A 25135-nucleotide genomic window follows, 5' to 3' on the forward strand; every position below is an offset into this window, starting at 1 on the left:
CTAGAAGCTTGTCTAAATTGTCCCCAAGTGCCAAAGAGAAGAGTCAAAGCAATAAATCACCTCGTACCTGCCTGCGCGTTCCTACGTGCAGGGCAGACAGTCAGTGTTTATAAAGCCTGCTCAAATTCCCAGCCCTAGTCACGAAGTCACATGGGAATCTCCGCTGGGGTGATGTTGCGAAGGGCAAACCAGCTGTAAGGTCCAGGGAATGACATTGGCTTGTGGGTATTGATTATAAGAGCTGAGAGAGACAGCACTTCCAGGCACAATGACCTGGGCTAGACTAAAGCATTTCAGTCCCTATTGTCGTGTGCCCCAAACCGAGAACAGGATGGACCAAGGAACCCCCCAATGCCATGGCCCCCTATAAGGGCAGCGAATTGATTGGGTGAGATATACCCAGATGATCCCAGCAAGTGACCCCGCTCCCCAAGCCCTGGCAAAGGTCCTTCCCCCAAGGTCCCTGCCAAAATGACCTAGGTGAAAATTCCTTCCTTGTCCCTCCCTGTCCCCACTCAGCCTCCCTCGAGAGGAGGGAGCCGGTTTGCCTTTCCCCTGGTCTTGCCCGAAGGGGGAGCAGGGCAGAAGGGGGTGACAAAGGCTCTCAGGGTGGCGTGCTTGGGGGACGCAGACCGGGGGGAGGCCGCTGGGTGATCCGTTTACAGAAATGGCCTCTTAGCTTTGCTTTGCTCCCCCCAGGACGCTGCTGAGCACTGGGCTGAATTCTTGGGCGGGGTCAATTGTCACGTTAGTGCCCACTGAGGATCTGGACAATGTACACCGCCGAGGAGCTGGCCCTGCCTACCCTGTCGACACAGGCCCAGATGGACGTCAAGGAAACCAACCAGCGGCTCGGTGGGTGCTCCCTGGATGTAGCCAGCCCCTCAGCCAGCAGCCGTGACTGTGGGCGGATCCCTCATCCTCTGAAGTCATAGGGCTCTGAGACTCTGGGGTCTTGTGGGTCACTGTCATCAGGCAACCCCACCACGCCACCCCCCAGCCCAGCGGGGACTTCTGCCCTCTCACTGGGCAGCAGGCATAGCCCTGCTCCTGCCCTATATCCGGTTGGGAGTCACGCGGGGGCTGCTGAACCAGCAGCCTCTCCACTCACTGCGTCCCTGCTCGGCCTGGGCCAGGAAGGAGCAGCCATGAGGAACGGCAGTAGGGGGGGAGGTGGCAAAGACAGAATGTGGGGTGGGCTCAGTACAGGCCCCAGACTCCCTCAGATCTCCTACCCCAGGTCCCCCAGGGTCCCCCCCAGAAAGTCCCAGCTCCCCCCACTACTCCCCACGCCTCTGTGCCTGCCTCCCACTCAGTCAGCTTCCTGCCATTCTTGCCCTCTTCCTCCTCCTTTTGTAAAGGGAAATCACGCCTCACCAATCTATTAGAATTCTTTGAGGGGGTCAACAATCACCAGGGCAAGGGGGATCCAGTGGATATAGCGTACTTAGACTTTCAGAAAGCCTTTGTTCGGGTCCCTCACTAAAGGCTCTTAAGCAAAGTAAGCAGTCATAGGATAAGAAGGAAGGTAATTTTGTGCATCAGTAACTGGTTAAAAGATAGGAGACAAAGGTAGGAATAAATGGTCAGTTTTCACGGTGGAGAGAGGTAAATAGTGGTGTCCCTCAGGGGTCTGTACTGGGACCAGTCTTAGTCAACAAATGATCTGGAAAAAGGGGTAAACAGAAAGGGAAAAAAATTGCAGATGATACAAAATTTCTCGGGATACTTAAATCCAAAGCAGAGCACGAAGAGTTACAAAGGGATCTCACAAAACTGGGCGACAAAATGGCAGATGAAATGCAAAGTAAAGCACATTGGAAAACATAATCCCAACTATACACACAAAATGATGGGTCTAAATTAGCTGTTACCACTCGAGAAAGAGATCTTGGAGTCATTGAGGACAGGTCTCTGAAAACATCCACTCAGTGTGCAGCGGCAGTCAAAAAAGCGAACAGAAAGTTAGGAAAGAAGGCTGCACTGAGGGCTTTTTCCCCCTCTTCTGCTCTCAAGGGGAGAGCCCCTCTGCTTCCAGCCAGGTCCTGGTGGTGTGGGATAGCCTGGGACTCCCCCAGCCCCTCTGCCATGCCTGAGGGGCTAGAGCAAAGGGTAGCTGGGGGAGAGCAGCTGCAAATGTCCTCCAGTCTACCTCAGGGGCTGGAGCCCCACGCCCCCCTGTGAGCAGGAGAGGAGCGGGTTAGCATACTCAGCCCGGCCCTGCTCGACACAGCACGCCTGCCCTGGGAGCAGAGCCCGGGAGCCAGGCAGCAGCCAGCGGCGAGCGGGCTAAGAATCAGGGGGACCAGTGTCGTTCACAGCAGCTCTCTCCTCCTGTGCAGACATCCCTGGGCTGGAGGATGTCCTTGGCCCTACACGATTTGTAGGGGGTTAGCCTGTAAGAGGGTAGTGGCGGAGGTGACTGCCCCTCAGGACGGCTGGGGAGCAAATGGACCTGGAGAGAGGGAAGGGTGAGGTGGGGAGGAGGGTGCCCGCTGCCCCTGGGTCTGGATTCAAAGGGGTGCAGGGCACCCATCAGCCAGGTACTGGGGTGAGTTGGTTCAAGGGGTGGGGGAGCAGCTGAGAGCCTTTTGGCTGGGTTTTGAGAGTGCATCCCTTTGTACTGCTGGCTTTCCTTGCAATTCCGCTGTAAAGTAACCGGCGCCCCTAGTGATCTGCTGATGAACCCCAGGGCGAGGGGGAACTGGGGTTGTTTTGGTGTCAGTCCTGTTGATTTGTAGCATCAGCCAGGTCCTTTGCCGGCCTGTCCTAAGGAGCTGCCGTGTTTTGGCATGGAGGGAAGGGGTCAGTGGGGCTCGTTTTGCGCTCCCCCAGTGCCGCGGGGCCTCGAGGATTATTTTCAGGGGGCAGCGAATTCTGGCTACAGCAACAGCAGGGCAACAGCAGGTGCCCCCAGACCTCCCGTGTGTGTCCCCCCGCCCCAGTGCACCCAGAGACGCAGACACACGGTGAGGGCTGCAGTGCAAGGCTTTTATTTGACTGTTGCAGCCTGCCGGCCTCCAGGGTGCAGAGGGGCCTGGAACGAAGCAAGTTCTCTCCGTCCCGCGGGTCCCTGCCGAGGGCTCAGTGGTACTCGTGGGCCAGCGCGTGGGCCACCACGCCGGCCAGCTTCTGCCAGGCGGCCTGGCAGGCAGGGGTGAACTCCCTCCCGAAGTGGGAAGCCAGGACGATGACGAGGATGTCACCCAGGAGCTGCAGGGGAGAAGGAAGAAAATACCCCCTTGAACCTCCGCACATCTGTGTGCCAGGGTTCCCTACCCCCCCACCCAACCCTTTTCTCCTGGGTCGTTTCTGCTCGTCTCTTGTCTCTTTTCAAACACACCAAGGGTAGCCCGGGCCATGGCTTAGGGGTACAAGAGCCCGTCAGACACTTTCTGGCCCAGCCGGGGTCCCTCTCTAGGGCATATAGACTGTGGGCATTGTTTTCAGGAGTCCTTTTCCTGTCCCTGATCCCCCTCCCCCCAGTCATGGAGAGGGCCCCAACAAGGGCTGGTCACTGTGTCTAAGTCCCACGTGAGCCCCAGGGGGGTCCCCTCCAAAGCCGTGTGGTCTCTTCATGTGCCTCGTTCCACCCCTTGCTTCCTTGCATCCCCCAGCCCCACCGGCCCTAGTTCACCTTCTACCCACCGCCCCACACCTGCCTTTCTCCCCTGGTTCTCTGCACCCACCCGGCTTCCCCGGCCGACCCGACTGGCCCCCTGTCTGCAGCGCAGTTATGGGGACCCGTTCTGGTGCCACTGCCTGGCGCCGGTCCAAAAAAATACCACCCACATGTTTTTTTCAGCAGACAAGCCAGACATTTCTGGAGGGGGAAAAATCCTGGGCTGGCGGGAAATAGTTTTGTTTTGTTTTGTTTTTCCAAGATTTTCAAAGGCCCAAACTGAAAACTGTCCGTTTTCAACAAACAAACAATCTGCTTTGGGTGGGGTTTTTTTTGATGGAAACCTGGCAACGTTGGAACCAAGTTAACATGAAACAGAAGCAGAAGTGGCCATATTGCACCTGGCTCCCGCTGCTAGCGGGCTGCACCTGGGACCAAGCAGAGATCTGCTCTGGATCACAGGCTGGGGGGACGTGGGGTTGGAGCAGAGCCCATCACGCTGTGGCAATCCCTGCCTTCCTCCAAGGATCCCCTCTGCCCTCTCCCACAGAGTCCCACCCCACTGCTGCTCCCCCTAACCCTCTGCCCTCCCCAAATACCCCACCCCTTCACTGCATGGGTACTGGCCATGGGACGCTGCAAACTCCCCCTCTTCGGGGGAGACGCCGTTCATGGCAGGCTGGCAGCTCTCTGCCATATTATTTACTCACTGCATCTAAGTGCTTCCCGGAGCTCCCCCCTAAGGCCGGCCCCGTGTCCCTAGGGGGCTGGGCAGAGGGGTCAGCGCAGAGCCCGACTCACCCTGAAGTTCTCGGGATCCACGTGCAACTTGTTGCAATGCAGCTCGCTCAGCTTGGCGTAGGTGGCCTTGATGTTGTCCAGGTTCTTCACGGCTTCCCCAAAGGAGGTCAGCACCTTCTTGCCGTGGGCACGGACCTTGGGGTTGCCCGTAATGGCGGTGGGGCTGGAGAGGTTCCCGAAGGAAGAGAAGAACCTCTGGGTCCAGGGGTAGACGATCAGCAGCCTAGAGAGAGGGAGACAGGAGCAGAGACACGCACAGGGTTACTGCAGCCTCCTTGCAGAAGCAGCGGCTTGGCCAGCCTGGGAGACAGTGGGGCAGATGCCGTGGGGCTCGGCCTACCTGGCCAGGGCTTCGCCGCCGCATTCCTCCGCATTGACCTTGCCCCACAGGCTGGTAATGAGCTGCTTCTCTTCGGCTGTCCAGTGCACCATGGTGACGAGCGAGGGGTTGTTTGCAGATGCAGCTGAGGGAGGAACCCGTATATGAGCGGCAGACCCCCAGCAGGGCCTTTATCCCCCAGCCTCAGCTCCTCCCCCTCTCTGTAGACACGGCCATTGGTCAGCCCTGGGGTGGGGTCTGCGCTGGCTGGGGAGGGGACGGCCTGGGCAGGGTGTGATCTCCGAGGAGGGGGCCCCAGGCGAGATGAGGGCAGGGCTCAGCGCTAGTCCCCGCTCTCTATACCAGCAGCCCACTGCTCTCGAAGGGGGTCTGGGACCCCAGGCAGGGAGCTGGCCCGAGGGAGAGGTACCAATCCCGGCCCACTTAGCCCTTCACACCGGGGCTGGCTGGTGCCAGAGTCTTGCGCTGGGCCTGCGTTTGGGGCAGGGTGCAGAGCTCCTCAGATGCAGCCTGTTTCGAAAGAACCCCGAAGTGAGCAGCAAAACCAGCTCTCCTGTGATAATGGTTTACGCTTTACTACACAGGCTCTCTACGCCCTCAGAAAGGGGCACAAGCAGGCGCCTAGGTCTAGCACTGCTGCTCTGTGCAGAGGGGAATTTCCCCCTTTCCCCCAGCCCCACTCAGAGTGGATAGAAAGCTCCCCCCTCACCACGCTCTGCCCGCTGTTTAAAACGACCAACCAACAGGCCATAGGGCCAGCTCACCGCTTCGGCCACGTGGCGGCCCATCAACTACCCCTGCCGCCATCTACCGGGGCCTGTCCCTCAGCCCAGCTCTCCCCTCAGCAAAGTGCCTCTGACACTAACCCTCTCGCCAGTCCACCGCACAAGCTGGGGTCCCACGGGCACTAGAGCGTGACTCTGGGGAGCCTTTTTTCCTGCAGTTCATCGATTCGGGAAAGGGCTGTCTCGGAAAGGGACGTCGTAGCCCTTGACCCAAACTCAGCCACCCTGGGGTTCACCTGGTCTCTTCTCACAAGGAGTCCCCCAGCCACGGCCACTCTGTTCCCAGCGCCTGCTCGCTGGGGCCGGGCTCTGTCCTGTGCAGCGGAGCCATCGTGGGGTGATGGAGTGGGAGACCAGCTCTCCCATAGCCACATCCCCACTGGGGGAGGCCTCTGGAGCCGGACAATGGCTGGCGTCTGCAGACCATGGCAGACCACCAGGCTGCGTGAGGATCCGGCTGACGTGCCTGGGCTACACCTGTCCTTCGGACAGAGGGACTGTGGGCCTGAGCCGAAGCTGACCGACATCCACAGGAGTCTCCCCACGGGTTTTCACAGGCTGTGGGTCAGGCTCCAGAGGGGGCTCTGGACCTGCAATCCCAGCCGGAGATACCTGGCTTCTGGGGAGACAGAGGCACAGTCTCCATTTGCCTTTGCGAATATCGCCTGTTCATGTCAATGTGTCCACTGCGGTTCTCGGCATGATGGCTGGAGGTACTGACTGCACCCAACTGGGGAAGTCGGGGAACTCAATAACCTTCACTGCCCTAGGGGGCTGGTGGGTGGCAAACACTTCTTAATCTATTCCCTGTGTTTGGCGTGGGGGCAGGCATAAGTGTCTCTTGCCTTTGGTAGTGGGAAGGAGGCTGGCGGGGCTGTGAGGGGGGAGGAGGGAGTATCCATTGCATGTTGCTGCTATGGGATGCCACTTTCCTCTGTTCTTTCCAGTTCTCCTTGACAGTAAAGAATGTCTCTGTTACTCTCGTGGTTATTCACGTGAAAGCAGCAGGCCCTGTGCAGCCAGGAAGGAAAGTGCTGTCCTGCTCCCAGGCCAGGTTACATAAGAACATAAGAACGGCCATACTGGGTCTGACCAAAGGGCCATCTAGCCCAGTGTCCTGTCTTCTGACAGTGGCCAATGCCAGGTGCCCCAGAGGGAATGAACCGAACAGGGAATCAGCAAGCGATCCATCCACTGTCACCCATACCCAGCTTCTGGCAAACAGAGGCTAGGGACACTATCCCTGCCCATCCTGGCTAATGGCCACTGATGGTCCTATCCTCCATGAACTTCTCTAGTTCTTTTTTGAACCCTGTCATGGTCTTGGCCATCACAACATCCTCTGGCAAAGAGTTCCACAGGTTGACTGTGCATTGTGTGAAGAAATACTTCCTCATGTTTGTTTTAAACCTGCTGCCTATTAATTTCATTGTGACCCCTGGTTCTTGTATTATGAGAAGGAGTAAATAACACTTCCTTATTGACTTTCTCCACACCAGACATGATTTTATAGACCTCTAGCGTATTCCCCCTTAGGCTTGGTCTACACTACCCCCCCTAATTCGAACTAAGGTACGCAACTTCAGCTACGTGAATAACGTAGCTGAAGTTCGAAGTACCTTATTTCGAATTAGTTCAAACTTACCTTGGTCCACACTCGGCAGGCAGGCTCCCCCGTCGACTCCGCGGTACTCCTCTCGGCGAGCTGGAGTACCGCAGTCGACGGCGAGCACTTCCGGGTTCGACTTATCGCGTCCAGACTAGACGCGATAAGTCGAACCCAGAAGTTCGATTTCCAGCCGTCGAACTTGCCAGTAAGTGTAGCCAAGGCCTTAGTCGTCTTTTTTCCAAGCTGAACAGTCCCAGTCTTATTAATCTCTCCTCATATGGAAGCCGTTCCATACCCCTAATCATTTTTTTTGCTCTTTTCTGAACCTTTTCCAATTCTAATACATCTTTTTTGAAATGGGGCGACCACATCTGCACGCACTATTTATACAGAGACAATATGATATGTTGTGTCTCATTATCTATCCCTTCCCTAATGCTTCTAAAATTCTGTTCATTTTTTGGACTGTTGTTACACATTGAGGGGAAGATTTCAGCGAACTATCGACAATGACTCCAAGATCTCTTTCTTGAGTGGTAACAGCTAATTTAGACCCCATCATTGTATATGTACAGTGGGGATTATGTTTTCCAATGTGCATTACTTTGCATTTATTTACACCCTACAGGTCCCGTGCTGTGAATGCTTATACAGCTGAATAACTTCACCCAGAAAGGGGCAGGGGAGGGGTGCTCCTTGAACCGGATGGCAGCTACTCTTCAGCATCAAGTTACTCATACACATAACGGCTGGCAGGATCGGGCCCCAGGAGGCCACGCAAGAAGGGTGTTGGCAAGGGATGCACTGAACCAAGTCTGGCCAGGTCTTGATAGCTCCCTTTAAACCATTTATCTAAAAACTGCCCCCACCCAGGCCTGGACGGAGCCGGTGTGAGTCAGCAAACTGCTCCGAGGCAGCGTGCCAGCAGAGAGCCTGAGCTGATAAAAACCTTCCCTTGCAGGGGGGTGGGGGGGTGGTTCTTATTTGCTCTTACCGCTAGAAAGACAATAAATAAATAGCAAGGGGTCTGGTGGCACCTTAAAGACTAGCAGATTTATTTGGGCATAAGGTGCCACTGGCCTCCTTGTTGTTTTTGTGGATACAGACTAACACGGCTACCCCCGATAATAAATAAATCGTGCACTGAAATACCCCAGGGGGTTCCACTCACTGCGGGCTTTCTGCTTGGAGCACCTTACACAACTTCTCCTTCAAGGTGCTCCATAGCGGGGCATGTGTGTGTGTGTGACACTCTCCCTTGGTGTGCTCACTTGTGGCAGGCCTGGAGGTCCCCTGGCCTGGTGATTTGTGAGGCTAGTTTTCAGAGCGCAGGACATTCACCCTTAGAAGTGAAGAACGACAAACCAGCGAAGGTGCTGACCCATTGTCGCTCTATGAAACCTACAAGCACCCCCCGGGTCTCGCCACCCCGAGCCCTCCTCCACCCTCCCCACGCGCACACAGACACAGGGACTCGGGGAGACTTCAGCAGAAGGTTTTTATTTGGTTGTTACAGCCTGTCACTCCCAGGAGGGGATTCCCATCCGTGCAGAGGTAGCTGGAGACCTCCCGCTGGTGGGTCCCTCCAGATGATTCAGTGGTATCCAAGGGCCAGAGCATGGGCCACCGCGCTGACCAGCTTTTGCCAGGCGGCCTGGCAGGCAGGAGTGAACTCCTTCGTAAAGTGAGAGGCCAGGACAATGATGAGGACATTGCCCAGGAGCTGGAGAGGAGAAAGAAGAAAATACCCCCCGGGTCAGCACCGCTCTGATCTCCCACCTCTCTCTATTCAAAGCTCAGGGCTGGTGCAGGGGATCTTGGCTTTATGGAGCCCTCGAACTATTCTGGGGGTTTATAAAACTAGCTGGAGACTCTGCTCCCTTCAACCCTGCAATAGAAACTCACTTGCCTCCCTCCCCAGGAGAGCCCATTAAAGAACATTAACCAGCAACCTGGTTTTGTAGCTCAAGGGCACTCCTAGGGGCCCTATATAGAGTATATGGACTGTTGGCCTGAGCCTCTGTTGCATCACACCGGCCCCACCCCAGTGTGACCATCCTCTTTCACCGGTGTTACAAACCCCGGGGGGACTCTGGCACTCGGGTGTTTCGGCCAGTGGAATTTCTCACTGCCCTTCCTTGCTCAGAGGAGCCTGCGTGTCTCTGCAGAATGACACGAAACTGGGCACTTGGTGCCTTCCAAAATGCTCCGTGAGGTTCTCAGCCTCGGGACGCCTGCCGAGCCTGGAGGCTCACCTCCCACCCCTACCCCAGAGCACAAATCCAAACAGCAGCCCCCAGTTACTGCAATATCAGGATTCAGGGAGGTGGGGATTTGTGCTACCAGAGACCAAAGGTTGCCTGAAAATGCGCCTCACCCCAGAAAGCTCCTGACACTCACCGGCATGTCTGGGGTTGTCTCTTCCCCAAATCCCACTCTTCTTTCCTCCTGTGTCTCTCCTGTCTCTGATTCCTACACTGTTCTTTTGTCTCCTCCAGACTGATGGTCTCTCTCCTGACGTCCCCTGGCTCAGACCTCTTCCTGCTCCCACTGCTGCTTTCACTTTTCCTTCCCCTTCCTCCCTGCTGCCCTCACTTTACCCACCTCCTCGCCATCCCTCTCTGCCTTTCCCTTCCTCTCCTGCCTCCACGCCTCCTCTTCCTCCAGTCGCCTGCCTGCACCCCGAACCCTTTAACGCACTTTGACTTCTTCCCCCTCCCATACTGTTGTTCCATGCCCCCCTCGTCTCTCTCCTTCCCGCCTCGTGGTTTCCTCACCCCGTCCCTTGAGGCTTTTGCTGCCACTCCCCCAACGCGTGTGAACCTCCTGCCCATAGGAGAAGCGCTAAGCAGGGAGCTGCACAGAGCCCTGGTAGCATGATGGCATAGCAGTCCTCACCCACCACGGATACGTCACCCAGCAAGGATCCAGACAGGCTGTGCAAGCCCTGACTACAGAGATTTCCCCTTCCACGGGTGCGTCCCCTCGCCTGCTGCCCACCTCTCTGCGCTTTCCCCACTCAGAACTTTCCCCTCCCAATCTGAATCCCTCTCATGTTTAGTCCCCTCCCGCAGGTGGCATCTGCGGATTTGTCACGGGGTCCCTGAACCTGAGACGTTTCAGAGTTTCCCCTTGAACCCTCCTTGGTGAAGACCCTGATCATCCATGCCTAGTATCACTTCCGTGGATGGTATGGAGCTGCTGACACCATTGCCCGGGAGGCCACCTTTGGCCCTGCTCTCCTGGGAGCTTGCCTGCAAGTGACTGACCCAGAACCAAGGATGGCCACGGTTGCTCCCGCTGGCCCTGCTCCGGGGATGGGCAGGGGGCTGGGAAGAGGGGTCAGCCCAGAGCCGGACTCACCTTGAAGTTCTCAGGATCCACATGCAACTTCTCGCAGTGCAGCTTGCTCAGAGTGGCAAAGGTTTGCTTGATGTGGTCCAGGTTCTTCACGGCTTCCCCAAAGGAGGTCAGCACCTTCTTGCCATGGGCATGGACGTGGGGGTTGTGGAGGATGGCTTCGGCATTGGAGAGGTTCCCGAAGGTAGAGAAGAACCTCTGGGTCCAGGGGTAGACGATCAGCAGCCTAGAGAGAGGGAGACAGGAGCAGAGACACGCACAGGGTTAGCGCAGACTCCCTGCAGAAGTAGCGGCTTGGCCAGCCTGGGAGACAGTGGGGCAGATGCCGAGGGGCTCGGCCTACCTGGCCAGGGCTTCGCTGCCGCATTCCTCCACATTGACCTTGCCCCACAGGCTGGTAATGAGCTGCTTTTCGTCGGCTGTCCAGTGCACCATGGTGAAGAGAGTGGTTCTGCTCGGCGCGTAAGCTGCGTGAGGAACCCGTAGCTGAGCTGGAGTCCCCTTTGGGGACTTTTATACCCTAACCACGGCTCCTCCTCATCTTAGCCCACACGGCCATTGGCTGGGCCCGGGGCCAACGCTGCCAGGGCAGCCTGGAGGAGGAGGCACTGTGAGTCGGGGTGTGGTCTGCGGGGCAACGTGCCCAGGGCTAACGCAGCGGCAGAGCTCTGGCCCCCCTCCTTCTCTTCTCCTGCCTTCGGCCAGGCAGCTCCCAGACCCAGCTGCCAAAGGGTGGTGCAGAGGTCTAGGCCGAGACCTAAGGACCACGCCGGCCCTGCTCACTCCCTCAAAGGAATGAGTCCCGGGGAAAGGCTGGATGAAAATGTTTGCTTTCCCCCTTGATTTGAACCCGGTTGGCTCTGGGCACACCTCAGTCTCATATTAGTATCGTCGCCAGTCAGATGAGTTATGATTTATTGCCCAGCCCCAGGGCCCCGTCCTGCCAGGCAGGGTATGAGCGAGCCCCTCCGTCGGAGAACTGAGGATAGAGCTAAGCAGAGCAGACCAGGCCCTGCACTCTAAATACAAATGAAGGGCGGGGGACAGGAAGGATCATCACTTCTGTCGCACAGAGAGGGGAAGGGACATGGCCAAGGCGAGCCAGAAAGTCTGTAGCAGAGCTGAAAACAACCCCGCCTCTGCACAGCCAGTGGCAGACCTGGTCACTGGAACTCGGGTCTGACCTCTGGAATGGAGCCGTCTAGGGGCCACGCAGCGAGATCCCGGCTCTGGGTAGTCCCGGCCACGCTGGTAAAGAGCTTTGTAGAGCAGGACAATGCTCTTGGGTGCTGTCCTGAGCCATGGCCGGGGTGGGGCACAGGGCGGACGTGTTTGTGTTGGACGAGGCGCCCAGCTGTGGGCTATATCTGCTTCCACCTCCATCCAGCCCCAGGGCCGGGCCTTGGGTCACCCGAGACACAGCGGCTGTGAGCCGATTCAGAGCCAGCAGGAGTCAATGGGAATCTCTCCCGTGGCTGCCCAGCTCTTTGGGGCCGGCTCCGAAAGAGAGGCTGGGCTGTGGGGCCCTGGCAGCACAGGATTCCTTGTCATTCACTTCTTTAAACGCGTGCAGCTACTTTCAGGGCCTGCTTTGGGGCTGTCTTTTCACCCGTGTGTCTGCGTTGGAGCGGAAAAGAGCATGCCCAATACAGGGGTACTGCCCCCCTTGCCAGGGCCTAGCGAGCGTTGAGAGGGGGGCTGGGGACTGGTGATCGCCCCGTCGCCTGTCTCTTTGCTACGTTAGCGGGCAGGTGATCTGCAGGGGCGAGGGGGAGGGGGCGTCCATCATGGGTGGGTGCAGTGAGCGTCCCCCGGGTGCTTTCGTGGGTAATACATTGAACATTCAGTGATGTCTTTCTTCAGCTGATCACGCTGGGGCACACATGAAAGAAGAAGTGCTCCCATCCCAGTCTCAGGGCCTGCTCCCACGGACACTTGTGCGTGTGAGTAACTTTACACACGTGAGCAGCCCCACCGCACTTGCGGAAGCAGCAGCTGCAGTCTTGCACCATGACACCTGTGTGGCGTTATACGCTGTCTGATTAAAACATCTCAGTGTGTGTGTGTATAGTTCTGTGTGTGTGTGTGTGTGTGTGTGTATGTGTGTGTGAGAGAGAGAGAGAGAGAGAGAGAGTATTTCTGTGTGTGTGTGTGTGTATGTGTGTGTGAGAGAGAGAGCGAGTATTTCTGTGTGTGTGTGTGTGAGAGAGAGAGAGAGAGTGTATTTCTCTGTGTGTGTGTGAGAGAGAGACAGAGAGAGTGTATTTCTGTGTGTGTGTATTTCTCTTTCTGTGTGTATCTCTGTGTGTGTGTGTGTGTGTGAGAGAGAGAGAGAGAGAGAGAGAGTGTATTTCTCTGTGTGTTTGTATTTCAGTGTGTATGAGAGAGAGAATGTGTATTTCTATGTGTGTATTTCTGTGTGTGTATGTGAGAGAGAGAGTGTATTTCTGTGTGTGTGTGGGTATTTCTCTGTGTGTGTGTGTGTGAGAGAGAGAGAGAGTGTATTCTCTCTGTGTGTGTGTGTGTATTTCAGTGTGTCTGTGTGTGTGAGAGAGAGTATTTCTGTGTGTATATTTCTATGTGTCTCTCTGTGTGTATGTATTTTTCTGTGTGTGTGTGTATTTCTGTGTGTGTATGTGAGAGACTGTGTGTATTTCTGTTTGTGTGTGTGTGTGTGTGAGAGAGAGAGGGGGGGAGAGAGAGTATTTCTGTGTGTGTGTGTGTATCTCCCTGTGTGTGTGTGTGTATTTCTCTGCATGTCTGTGTGTGTATTTCTCTGTGTGTGTATTTCTCTGTGTGTGTGTATTTCTGTGTGTGTATTTGTGAGAGAGAGTGTATTTCGGTGTGTGTGTATTTCTGTGTGTGTGCTGGTGTATTTCTGCGTGTGTTCAGTTGTGACAGGCCTGACTAGTCCTTGGTAATGCTGCGCTGGATATATGCCTTTCAGAGTGCCGCATTTCCACCAGCCCTTAGAAACCAAGCCATGAGCTAACCCATTTCCTGGTTATGAAATGTCTAAGCACCCTTGTCCCTACCCTTCCCCGGGCCCTAGCTCCCAAGCACACACAGACTAGGGACAACAGGAAGACTGCAGTGGATGGTTTGTATTTGGCTGTTGGGCCATCGGTATTTCCCTGCGGGGAGCTGTGCCTGGAAGGTAACAGGCTGTCGTCCTCGCGTGGGTCCCTGCGGACAGTTTAGTGGCACTTGTAGGTCACCACACGGACCAGCTTTTGCCAGGCTACCTGGCACACAGGAGGCGACCATGAGGAGTCAGCCGGGAGCTGGAGGGGAGAAGGAAGAAAATACCCCCCCCCCCTTTTTTAAATCCCTCTCTAGCCCCTTGACTTCACCCTCCCTCCCAGGCTGGGAAAGGCAAATGTCACACAAGGGCTCAGGCACCTTCTAGGCTTGTTCGGGAGGTGGTAACCCCCCCCCGCCCCCCCGGAGCCAGCACAAGAATTAGCCTCTAGTTATCCAAGTATTCGGTGAGATGCCGCCAGCGGTTTTGTCACAGCCCCGTGGTCTGCCATCACCCTTCCTGTGGGGCACTCGCCGGGATCCTGAATTTCCTCAGTTCCCCTTAGCTCTCTGCCTCGGATCCCCCTCGCTTCTCCTTCGGGGCCTCTGCTGTCCTTCTCTCTCCAGCGCCGGCTGCTTCAGTCCCTCCCCACTTCTTCCTTCGCCCGCGCTGGCTTTCACTTTACTTCCCTCTCCTCTTTCACTGCCCTGGCAGTTAACCACCTCCTGGCCCTCGCTCTCCGCCTTTCCCTTCCCCTCCGGCCGCCTTTCCTCCTCCACTCGTGAGTTCTCCCACTCGTGCAACTCCGTCTGCCAGCTCCACCGCGCTGCAGGTTCTTCCAGTCAGCCTGTCTGCACCCGTCTCCCCACAGATTCCCCCTGCATCCCCTGGCACTGCCCCCGACCCCTTTCACGGGTGGCACCGGCAGCGTGTCTTTGGAAGTTCCCCTGAGCTGTCTCTTGTGGGTGCGCTGTTCACCCCACACTGGCATAGTTACAGGAACTGAGCACCGTGGTGCCGGGGGGTTCGCACGGCTGGCAGGAGGGCTGGAGTGGTTCCCGAAGGAAGTCAAAAACCTCTGGGCCTAAGGGTAGATGATCAGCAGCCTACGTGGGGAGCCATGAGCAGAGAGCAGAGAAACGGCTGCTTCTCCGGGGAAGGAGGCAGCTGAGTGGTGTCATGGTGCCCATTGAACTGGTGGAAATCCAGGCTTGGGGCAACTGAGTGACTTGCCCAGGATTCTGCAGCAGAACTTGAGGCCTCTCTCCGGAGCCCCGGGCCGGTGCGTTAGCTGCAAGACCTTCCTTTCTTTGTCTCGTCTGGCAAAACGTCGCACAGTTGTGGCCAATAATGCTCTGTCCTCAGGGCCTGAGAACGGGAACCTGGGACTGTCTGGGGAGCCGGCAGGGGAGGTGAGGAGCAGGGGCTGGGTGTTTGTGTCAGCCTCTGTGGCGAATGGCATGGTAAGTTAGTCATGTAAGGCAGCGGCACAACAGGCCTCCTCCAAGCCACATTTATTAACCCTCCCTTGCCTGTAAGGCAGGTCAGGATCCTTCACCCCACTGTACTATTGGGGAAACTGAGGCACAGAACGGGGGCGGGAGTTGCCCAAGTCCACAGAGGGAGAGTGTGTCAGAGCCGGAATTGGAACTCGGGAGAGCCTGCACTACAGTCTTGGGCCCAAACTAGCCCTGTGCTGGAGTCAGGAACTGGAGCTAGATGTAGTTTGAAACCCAAAACACACCTATGGCTTAACCTTCTTCTGTAGCCCTTTGTGGGGAAGGGTGTGTGCGGATATCCTCGGGCAGGGCACCAACTGTCCTTCCGAACCCCGGGGCTGCGCACTGTGGCAATTAACATCACCCCTCCCACCCCCGCATCTGCTGGAGGGAATGGGCGGGGTATTTCAACTGGCCCCTTAGTAACTGGCCTCGTGGCTGGGGGGAAGCAGTAGACACGAGAGATCTCCATTGTGGTGAGGCTTTTGACACACTCCTACATGACTTTCTCCTACGCCAACTAGGGCAGTGCGGTCACATGACATTACTAGACGGTGGGTGCACAACCAGTTGGAAGACTGTACTCAATGTCGTTGTCAATGATTCATTATCCAGCTGGGAGGGCGTATCTAGTGGGGTCCTGCCGGGGTCAGTCCTGGGTCCGGTGCTGTTCTACATTTCATTAATGACTTGGCTAATGGAGTGGAGAGCATGCGTATAAAGTTTGTGGACGTTGGCAAGCTGGGAGGGGCTGCTAGCACTTTGGAGGTCAGGATTAACCTCTGAGGATAGGGCAAGTAGCAATGGGTTTAAATTGCAGCAAGGGCAGTTTAGGTTGGACATTAGGAAAAACTTCCTAACTGTCAGGGTGGTTAAACACAGGAATAAACTGCCTAAGGAGGTGGTGGAATCTCCATCATTGGAGATTTTTAAGAGCAGGTTGGACAAACCCCTGTCAGGGATGGTCTAGATAATACCTAGCCCTGCCATGAGTGCAGGGGACTGGACTAGATGACCTCTGGAGGTCCCTTCCAGTCCTATGATTCTATGATTAGAATTCAAACTGATCTTCACAAATTGGAGAATTGGTCTGAAATCAGCAAGATGAAATTCAATAGAGACAAGTGCAAACGTAACACCCACAGACCCCAGTCATCAAGATCAAACCTGAGACCTCGGGAGCCAAATGCCACATGGTGCTTAGCTGAGGCTGTAGACCAGACTCACTAATCGCTCAGGAGTCTCGGTGCCACTAGATGGGACAGAACAGCACCCCCAGGAGATGTGAGGGTTCCATGCGGCTCCCCATCACGGAATCAAACCCCGGTGCCCCGCGTGACAGGCAGGGATACTTATGACTATACTTAGGAAGGGAAAATCAAAGGCACAACTACAAACTGGGTGATGACTGGCTAGGTGGTCGTACGGCTGAAAAGGATCTGGGCTACAGTGGATCACAAATTAAACACGAGTCAACAGTGTGATGCTGTTGCGAAAAAGGCAAATCTCATTCTGGGGTGGATTAACAAGAGCGTTGCCTGTAGGCCAAGGCAGATAATTGGGAGGCCTCCGCTGTGTACTGTGTCCTGCTGTGGGCCCCGCGCTGTAGGAAAGATGGGGACAGTTGGAGAGAGTCTGGAGGAGAGCAACAAAACTGAGCGGAGGTTTAGCAAACCTGACCCGTGCAGAAAGGTTGAAAGAACCGGCCCTGTTTAGCCTAGAGAAGAGAGGGCCGAGGGGGGACATGATACCAGTTCTCAGCGATGGAAAAGCTTGTTATAAACAGCACCAATCTCTGTGGCCGCCGAAGGCAGGACAAGAAGCAATGGGCTTAAACTGCAGCAGGGAGTTTTAGATCTGATATTAGGAAAAACTTTCGAACTCCCAGGCAGTGAAGCTCTGGAACAGTTACTAGGGAGGTCGTAGGATCCCCATGACTGGAGGTTTGTAAGACCAGGCTGGACAAACACGTCTCAGGGCTGGTCTAGTATTACCTGGCCCTGCCTTAGCACAGGGGACTGGACTAGATGGCGTCTGGAGCTCCCTTCCAGCCCTACGTTTCTACAGTTCTTGGGCTCAGGCTCCCCGGCGTGCTGGCCACACCACGCAATGCCAGCAGTGTAGAGACCCTATGCCCCCAGCCCCCTGGGGAGAGGAAAGCACAGGATTCATATTGTGTAACCGTTGTTCCCGTCGGTGCCTGCTGGGTCAGAGCCCTTCACCTGGCGGGGCGTGGGAGCAGGGTGTGCCATGGATGGAGGTGGGGAATGCCCCCATAGATGTATTGGTGTCAGGGAGGGGCGTGGGAGCAGGGTGTGCCATGGATGGAGGTAGGGAATGCCCCCATAGATGTACTGGTGTCAGGGAGGGGCGTGGGAGCAGGGTGTGCCATGGATGGAGGTGGGGAATGCCCCCATAGATGTATTGGTGTCAGGGAGGGGCGTGGGAGGAGGGTGTGCCATGGATGGAGGTGGGGAATGCCCCCATAGATGTACTGGTGTCAGGGAGGGGCGTGGGAGGAGGGTGTGCCATGGATGGAGGTGGGGAATGCCCCCATAGATGTATTGGTGTCAGGGAGGGGCGTGGGCAGGAGGCTGGCAGATGTCCTGTAGGGGGCCTGCCACGGCTCCAATGGGATCATAGACTCATAGAGCCACAGGGCGAGACGGGGCCGCCAGGGTTAGCTAGTCTAACCCCCGCCATGAGGCAGGATTGGTGGCGTCTGGCCCATCCCAGACAGATGGTTCCTGCCACCTTTGGAAACCCTTCAGGGAAGGAGCTTCCACAACCTCCCGAGGCGTCTGGTCCATTGTCCCCCTGTTCTTACAGTTAGGACGTTTTTTCCTGAGATTTCCTCTAAATCTGCTGTGCTGCAGTTTGACCCATCACCTCTTGTCCTGCCCTCAGTGGCAAGAGAGAACAACTTTTCTCCATCTTTTTTATGGCAGCCTATCAAGGATCTGAAGGCTGCTGGCATGTCGCCCCCCGCCCCCTCCATCTCCTCTTTTCCAAGCTAAACATACCCGGTTCCTTCAGCCTTTGCTTGTGTGGCTTGTATTCCATCCCTCGGATCCTCTTTGTCTCACATCTCTGGATCCTTTCCAGTTTCTCTACATCCTTCCTAGACATGGGTGACCCAAACTGGACACCGTACTCCAGCTGAGGCCTGGCCAGCACGGAATAGAGCGCTCCTGTCACCTCCCGTGACTGGCATGTTATGCCTCTGTTAGTGCAACCTAACATTGCATTTGCTTTTGTTTGCAGCAGCGTCACATTGCTGACTCCGGTGATCCACCCGGACTCCCAGATCCTTCTCAGCAGTGCTGCTGCCAACCCCGCTAACGAGGAGCATGTTAATTACATGCGTTACATTGGCTACTAGGGCCGGCAGATAAGAGCAGGGCTGAGCCAGCCCCTGTCCAGATGCAGAGCAAGGCCTTGTCTGCACTAGAAAGCCTTTGCCAGTAGAGCTCTGCTGGTCCGGCTGTATCGGCAAGCCCCCCTAATAGAGACGCAGCTTATGCCGGCCAAAGACTATCTTAGCCAGCATCGCTTATGCCACTTCCCCAAACAAAACAAGCTATCCCGGGGAAAGCGCTCCTTCACTGGCCTAAATGTGTCTACACTGGGACTTTGGCCGGCCTGGCTCTGTCGGTGGGAGCATGAGCCTTTTGCTCGTCTAACTGACACAGACCAGGCCGGGCCGACAACCCCTGCTCCAAGGAGCTTGCCCTCTAGCTAGGCAGGACCCGGAGGGGGAGAAAAGACGCACCACTTTGCACACAGAGCCCTAAGGCCCAGCGAGATGAAGTGAGCTGCCCAAGGTCTGGGTTCGAGCTAAGGCCAGGCCAGCACCTTCCCCACGAGTGCAGCCTTCCGCTCTGTGCCAACAACCACTCTGACTGGGAGCGCCCTGTGTTCCCTGAGCTCTGCTTTGCGGGTAAAGCTGGAAGGGATTGGTAAGAGCAGGGAAACGGAGGCGCGTGCCAGACTTGTGTGGCACGTAGGGGAATTGGGCATCCCTCAAAACGCGGGCCAGCTGCGGGGTATGAAGCAGGGCGCTGAACTGGGGTTGCCAAGTCTCTCCATTTTATTGCCCAGTTTGTTGATTTTTGGTGTTTTTCTTCAAGCCCCAGCTCCCGGAGTCATTTTGGGGGGGGGGGGGGGGGGGTGAAAATGTCAATTTTTATTTAAAAAGAAAATGAGAAGTTCCCAGCCTGGCCCTGTTGCAGAGAAAACCTGGAAACCGCCAAGCCCCCGGCTCAATACCCAGAAAGCAAAGGGAAAGAATCCAAAAGAGATTTTTAAAATCTCGTGATTTCGAAGCCAATCCAGTAACTTTGGAGAGCCTGACTTGTGAGTCTGGCGTGTCCGTGCTGGGTCTGGCCCTCAGCCTGGTCAGTGGGAAGTGGGGGAGGGGAGCATTTGTCATAAACTGCCCAAACCAAAGTCCTTTGGCTGTTGGCCTTCCAGCTCCGTGAGTCAGAGGGTGGGACTGTCCCGTTTGCTGCAGCCCCCGTATGTCCCTCCAGTCGTATTCAGGGGCTGTAAAATCCCCACCCCCACCCAGGGCAGGCCCCATGTGGGACAGCCAGGCCCGCTGCCACCTCCAGTGCAGAAAGAGGCTAGAGTCAGGAGTTGCTACAGCCACTCTGGGGCACACAGCCGCTCAGAGACCAATTGGTGGACTGGACTCCCTGGACTGCCTGAGATATTCCAGGGATCATCTCAGTCGCACACCACCCCGGAGTCCCACGGACACAACGGGGCCCATTGGGATCATCTGGCCGGCAGTTCCCCGTTGAAGGGAATGGCGTCCGTATTCATCTGGGGACTAGTCGTTACGTTTAGCACCTGAAAGGTGCAGGACACCGTGCAGCCGTAAAAGAAGCGGCCGTCCCACGGAGACAGCCCACCCCGTGCTGTGGCACCTCAGCGCAGGGCAGAGCCCTGAAGGTCTGAGCCTGCGGATGCAGACACAGCTGTGTAACGTGACGCACATGCCTGGCACCCGCTCTCACCAGGAGGTGGTTTCATAGTGTCACAGGGCTTACGGCCAGACGGGACCAGTAGATCACCCTGCACACAGAGAATTGCACCATTACCCCGTACTGAGCCCAGTGACTTGGGCTAGACTAAAGCATTTCAGTCCTTACTGTCGTGTGCCCCAAACCGAGAACAGGATGGACCAAGGAACCCCCCAATTCCCGAGGCCTCCTATAATGGCAGCAAATTGATTGGGTGAGCTATACCCAGATGATCCCAGCAGGTGACCCTGCTCCCCAGGCCCTGGCAAAAATCCCTCCCCCAAGGTCCCTGCCACAATGACCTAGGTGAAAATTCCTTCCTGACCCCAAATCTGGCATCAGTTGGCCCCTGAGCAGGTGAGCCAGACCCACCAGCCAAGCATCTAGAAAGGATTTTCCAGGCCACCTCAGATCACCGGTCCACCCCGTCCAGCTATGGCTGGTCTCTGATGCTTCAGAGAGGGGCATTTCCCCCCAAAATGTATCTGGCCAACTGTGCATGGAGGAAGGGGAGGTGATTTCTTCCTGACCTCTGCAGGTGACAGACTGAAACCCTGAAGCATGAGAATTGATTATAGTCATTGTCTTAGTGCAGAGCTGCAAGTGCTATCAGCTGTTGAGGGAAATGCAAACCATCCTGGTTTCCTCATGGCCCATGGACGGAGGGAACGAACCAGGGGACTCACACATCCACAGCCTCCAAGACCAGATGCCCAGAGCTAATTGTGTGTGGATGTGTTTGCTGGCTTGGAATCCAAAGAGGCAAAGAAACAGACAAAGGGCGAGGGACTGGGAACGGTACATGAGGGTCGACTGGTTAAATCCAGAAACGTCCATTTTTTAAGAAGTTACAGGTGAATAGAGCTGTCCAGAGAGCGACAACTCCATTTTACAGCCAGTTTGGAGGTTTCCAGTGTAACAACATCATAGCTAGAATGTCAGGAAATCCCAGAAGCAGCACTCTTTAGAGAACAAGAAAGACAAACCAGCAACTGAGCTAAACCCTTTCCCATTTATAAAATCTCCCAGCCCCCCTCTCCACGCTGCCCCCACCCCCCAGGATCCCGCCCCATGCACACAGACACACGGACCATGAGCAACTGCAGTGGACGGGTTTTATTTGACTGTTACAGCCATTGGTACCCAAAGGGCATTTCCACGCACACGGGGGCGCCTGGAACAGAGTAGGGTCTCTTCGCCGGGTGGGTCCCTGCCGAGGGCTCAGTGGTACTTGTACGAGAGCGCGTGGGCCACCACGCGGACCAGCTTCTGCCAGGCGGCCTGGCAGGCAGGGGTGAACTCCCTCCCGAAGTGGGCGGCCAGGACGATGACGAGGATGTCACCCAGGAGCTGAAGGGGAGAAAGAGGAAAATCCCGCCCTGGTCAGTGGGGCTCTGAACCCCTCCACGTCTCTCTAGCTACTCAGGGCTGCTGCTCAGCGACCATGGTGGTCAGGGAGAGAGATAGGGAGATACATGGTGGGGGCTAGAGAGAGAGGGTGGTGGATTGATGAATGGATGATGGAGTTTGGGGCTCTGAGATTTTATCTGCATGGCACTGCCAGAAAACTTTCTCCCCAGCCCAGGACCCCGCGACGGTCTCTGTTTCATCTGTGTGTTCTGCTCTCTTTGCCTCCCTCAGCTCCTGCTCTCTCCTTTCTGTGTCTTTCTGACCTTAACTCCTCGTGTCTTCTCCTCTATTCCTGTGGGGTGACTCTCTCTCCCCACCCCCCATCCCCCCGAGTGCAGGGCCAGGCCAGCACAAGGCCTATATGCTACTTAAGTCCTCACAATCGGGCTTAAGTGGGACCTACGGGGTGGTCCCCTGCAGCAGGGGAATGTCACTCTGATCAGTTCTCTCCTTCCTCTTCCCTGGCTCTGACCCCTTTCCTCTCCCACAAACCCTTCCCCTCTTCTGGCCCCCACCCCTTGCCATCCTTCCCCTTGCTCCCACCACCTCCCCCTGGCCCCCGTTGTTCCCCTGACCCCTCCACCCCCTGCCCTTTTCGCTGTATCCGTCTGTCGCTGGCGTCTCTCCACCTTTCTAACGCCACCCTGGTGATCCCCCCTCTCTAGCTTCCACTGGCACCTGCCCTTCGCTCTTGGCCTGCCCCGTGGTTTCCTCCCGCAGGCCCTTAGTACCTTCCTGCCTCCCTCCCATCAGCCCTTTGCCCAAAGGGGCGGGACGGGGGGGTTGTGCACACAGCACTATGGGGCTGGGATAATCATGGGGGAGCAGCACTTTCACTCCCTGGACATCCCACTTGGCACCCACCAAAGGGGCTGATCCGCCTGAGCGTGTCCTTCTCCCCACCGATCCCTCCCCCTACCCCCCTGCTCACTTCTCTTGGACCAAACCCATATCACGCCCCCTCCCCCCTTCAGAGCATGCCACCCCCTCTCTGCATCCCTCCTGTCACTGGATCCTGGGCCCAGGTGGCCTCGGCAGATTTCCACCTGCATTACTGGATCCTGCCATCTTCAGAATCTCCCCTGAGCCTGCCCCGCAGGCCTGGCACCTTGTACTGGATTATACAGTGTCACTTTCTCGCTCTCACCCATGGCCCAGTGCCCCTTTGGGACCTTGCTCACCGGTGGCCTCCTCCGTGCCCCAAAGGGAGACCCACCACTCAACCCTGCCCTGTCCTGTCCTGGGGGATCGAAGAGGGGGACCCAGCAGCCCGACTCACCCTGAAGTTCTCGGGATCCACGTGCAGCTTGTCACAATGCAGCTCACTCAGCTTGGCGTAGGTGGCCTTGATGTTGTCCAGGTTCTTCACGGCTTCCCCAAAGGAGGTCAGCACCTTCTTGCCGTGGGCACGGACCTTGGGGTTGCCGATGATGGCGGTGGGGCTGGAGAGGTTCCCAAAGGAAGAGAAGAACCTCTGGGTCCAGGGGTAGACGATCAGCAGCCTAGAGAGAGGGAGACAGGAGCAGAGTCACACACAGGGTTACTGCAGCCTCCCAGCAAAAGCAGCGGCTTGGCCAGCCCAGGGGAGGGAGGAGACAGCGGGTCAGATGCCGTGGAGATCGGCCTACCTGGCCAGGGCTTCACTGCCACATTCAGCCACGTTGACCTTGCCCCACAGGTTGGTAATGAGCTGCTTCTCTTCGGCTGTCCAGTGCACCATGGTGACAAGCGAGGGGTTGTTTGCAGATGCAGCTGAGGGAGGAACCCGTATATGAGCTGCAGACCCCCAGCAGGGCTTTTATCCCCCAGCCTCAGCTCCTCCCCCTCTCTATGGACATGGCCATTGGTCAGCCCTGGGGTGGGGTCTGCGCTGGCTGGAGAGAGGCCACTCTATGCCTGAGTCAGTCTGTGCAGGGGGGGATCTGCTGAGTCGGGGTCCCAACGGACATGCTAAATTCAACCTATGGGACTCTCCTACTTTCAGCACACATGCCCACCCCCACCCCCACCCCCACCCTTGAGCCCTGTCCCAAGGGGGATATTGACCCCAGCAGACTGTGCTCTCACAAAGGACTTTGGCCCTTGCACCCATAACCCTTGTCTTCTCTTTAGGACCGGACAGGACCTGTAAATTGGGGGCGAAGTCGCCCCTGCCCAGAGGGGCGACCCAAACCCCACATGTCTCTGCAGTGCCACTCAAAATGGCCCAGATCCTGCACATTGGCAGAGCTGCACTGAGTACTACAGAGTTACCCCGGCGAAGGATCTGACCCTAGGTGCATTAGGGTGAATCCCAAGGGGGCAGCTGTGACCCTGTGGAGGGTCTGTGGGCGGGTATTGTACATGGGACGTTGCTGGCAGGGGGTTGGCTAAGGGATGCGCTCGCCCGTGGTGCAGGTTTCACGGGGTTGATTGTGTGCCATACTAAGCATGTCACACACATGTGGCTGGCCCTGACCCCTGGCGGAGATAGAGGCCCGGTGTCGGCTCCCCTGTGGGGTCAATCGGTGCCGGCAAGGTCGATAGCCAAGCACCCATTCACACCAGCGGAGGATCTGGCCCATTGACAGTTTCCAATACAGGGCTGGGCTCTCCATTCCCTTACACCGTGTGTAGTGAGAATGGGGCACGAAATCCAGACAGATCAGTGTGATCACGTTTTGCACCCACGGGACACAGGTGCAAATGACGGCCCAGGGGAGGAGAGGGTCAGGCCCATGATATTGAGTGGTTCCACGTAATTTTAGGGCCTAAACAAGGGGATAGTGAAAATTTCAGGTGGCTCCCTGGGTGTTTGTGGTGTTTCTCTGGCTTTAATCCAGAGTCATCGAGGGCAGAATATGATGCCCAGTGAAGACCTCAGGATCTGGCTCTTCATGGAGGTATTTTGGGGACTACATTTAAAAACACTGACCCAGACCCTCTGCTGGCACAAACTGACCTAGCTGCACTGAAACCAGCTAAGCCCCTGGCCTATTTCATATGGTGTCCAATTTAGAATCATAGAATATCAGGGTTGGAAGGGACCTCAGGAGGTCATCTAGTCCAACCCCCTGCTCAAAGGGGGACCAATCCCCAGACAGATTTTTGCCCCAGATCCCTAAATGGCCTCCTCAAGGTTTGAACTCATAACCCTGTGCTTAGCAGCCCAGTGCTCAAACCACAGAGCTATCCCTCCCCACTTACACTCCTAATGAACAGGCTGGCACAGGGACCCCTCCATTTCACTTGGGCCCCATGAGCCGGTTCAAGAGGCCCCTTTCAGAGAACAGCTCAGCCCCGTCCCATTGGGCTGATAACTCATGAGGAGCCGCGGCTGCACATTGCAGATAAATCTACCAAACCACTGGCCAGAGCTTGCTGGAGTTTTCCAGCTCTGAGGTACACACACGCCTGACACGCTAAAGGGGCCTGCGGGCTTCAGAGGACCATGTTTTTTATAAGACCTGGGAGACAGAGAGTTAAATCATATATAGGCACATCTCAACACAACCCCGGACATACAGCCCACCTGAACCCTGTAGAAGAACGCTAGACTACACCCTGGGCAATGCACTGTGAGGACCCATCCTTGACTCGCCGTGGGGACTAGACAGCGTGACCGGGGGGGTTCCATTTGTTATTTCCAGCATCCTGTGATTGCGGCCAGCTCACACTGAA

General features: G+C 56.4%; 3 protein-coding genes across 3 annotated transcripts; all 3 read right to left on the minus strand.

The window, feature by feature from the left end:
• Window positions 1–2977: 2977 nt before the first annotated feature.
• LOC101953117 (hemoglobin subunit epsilon-like) lies at window positions 2978–4922 on the minus strand. Its single transcript, XM_005290008.4, has 3 exons — window positions 4764–4922; window positions 4424–4646; window positions 2978–3213 (listed from the first exon to the last, which is right to left on the minus strand). Exons 1-3 carry the CDS (start codon window positions 4853–4855, stop codon window positions 3085–3087), a joined length of 444 nt encoding a protein of 147 aa, XP_005290065.1. The 5' UTR covers window positions 4856–4922; the 3' UTR covers window positions 2978–3084.
• A 3719-nt stretch (window positions 4923–8641) lies between these two features.
• Window positions 8642–15831, minus strand: LOC101953401 (hemoglobin subunit beta). Its single transcript, XM_005290009.4, has 3 exons — window positions 10861–15831; window positions 10521–10743; window positions 8642–8880 (listed from the first exon to the last, which is right to left on the minus strand). Exons 1-3 carry the CDS (start codon window positions 10950–10952, stop codon window positions 8752–8754), a joined length of 444 nt encoding a protein of 147 aa, XP_005290066.1. The 5' UTR covers window positions 10953–15831; the 3' UTR covers window positions 8642–8751.
• A 5335-nt stretch (window positions 15832–21166) lies between these two features.
• On the minus strand, window positions 21167–23263 carry LOC101953694 (hemoglobin subunit beta). The gene is made up of 3 exons (XM_005290010.4): window positions 23104–23263; window positions 22755–22977; window positions 21167–21415 (listed from the first exon to the last, which is right to left on the minus strand). Exons 1-3 carry the CDS (start codon window positions 23193–23195, stop codon window positions 21287–21289), a joined length of 444 nt encoding a protein of 147 aa, XP_005290067.1. The 5' UTR covers window positions 23196–23263; the 3' UTR covers window positions 21167–21286.
• Window positions 23264–25135: the final 1872 nt, after the last annotated feature.

The sequence above is a fragment of the Chrysemys picta genome, chromosome 1, assembly GCF_011386835.1.
Source record: "Chrysemys picta bellii isolate R12L10 chromosome 1, ASM1138683v2, whole genome shotgun sequence".
Lineage (NCBI taxonomy): Eukaryota > Metazoa > Chordata > Testudines > Emydidae > Chrysemys > Chrysemys picta.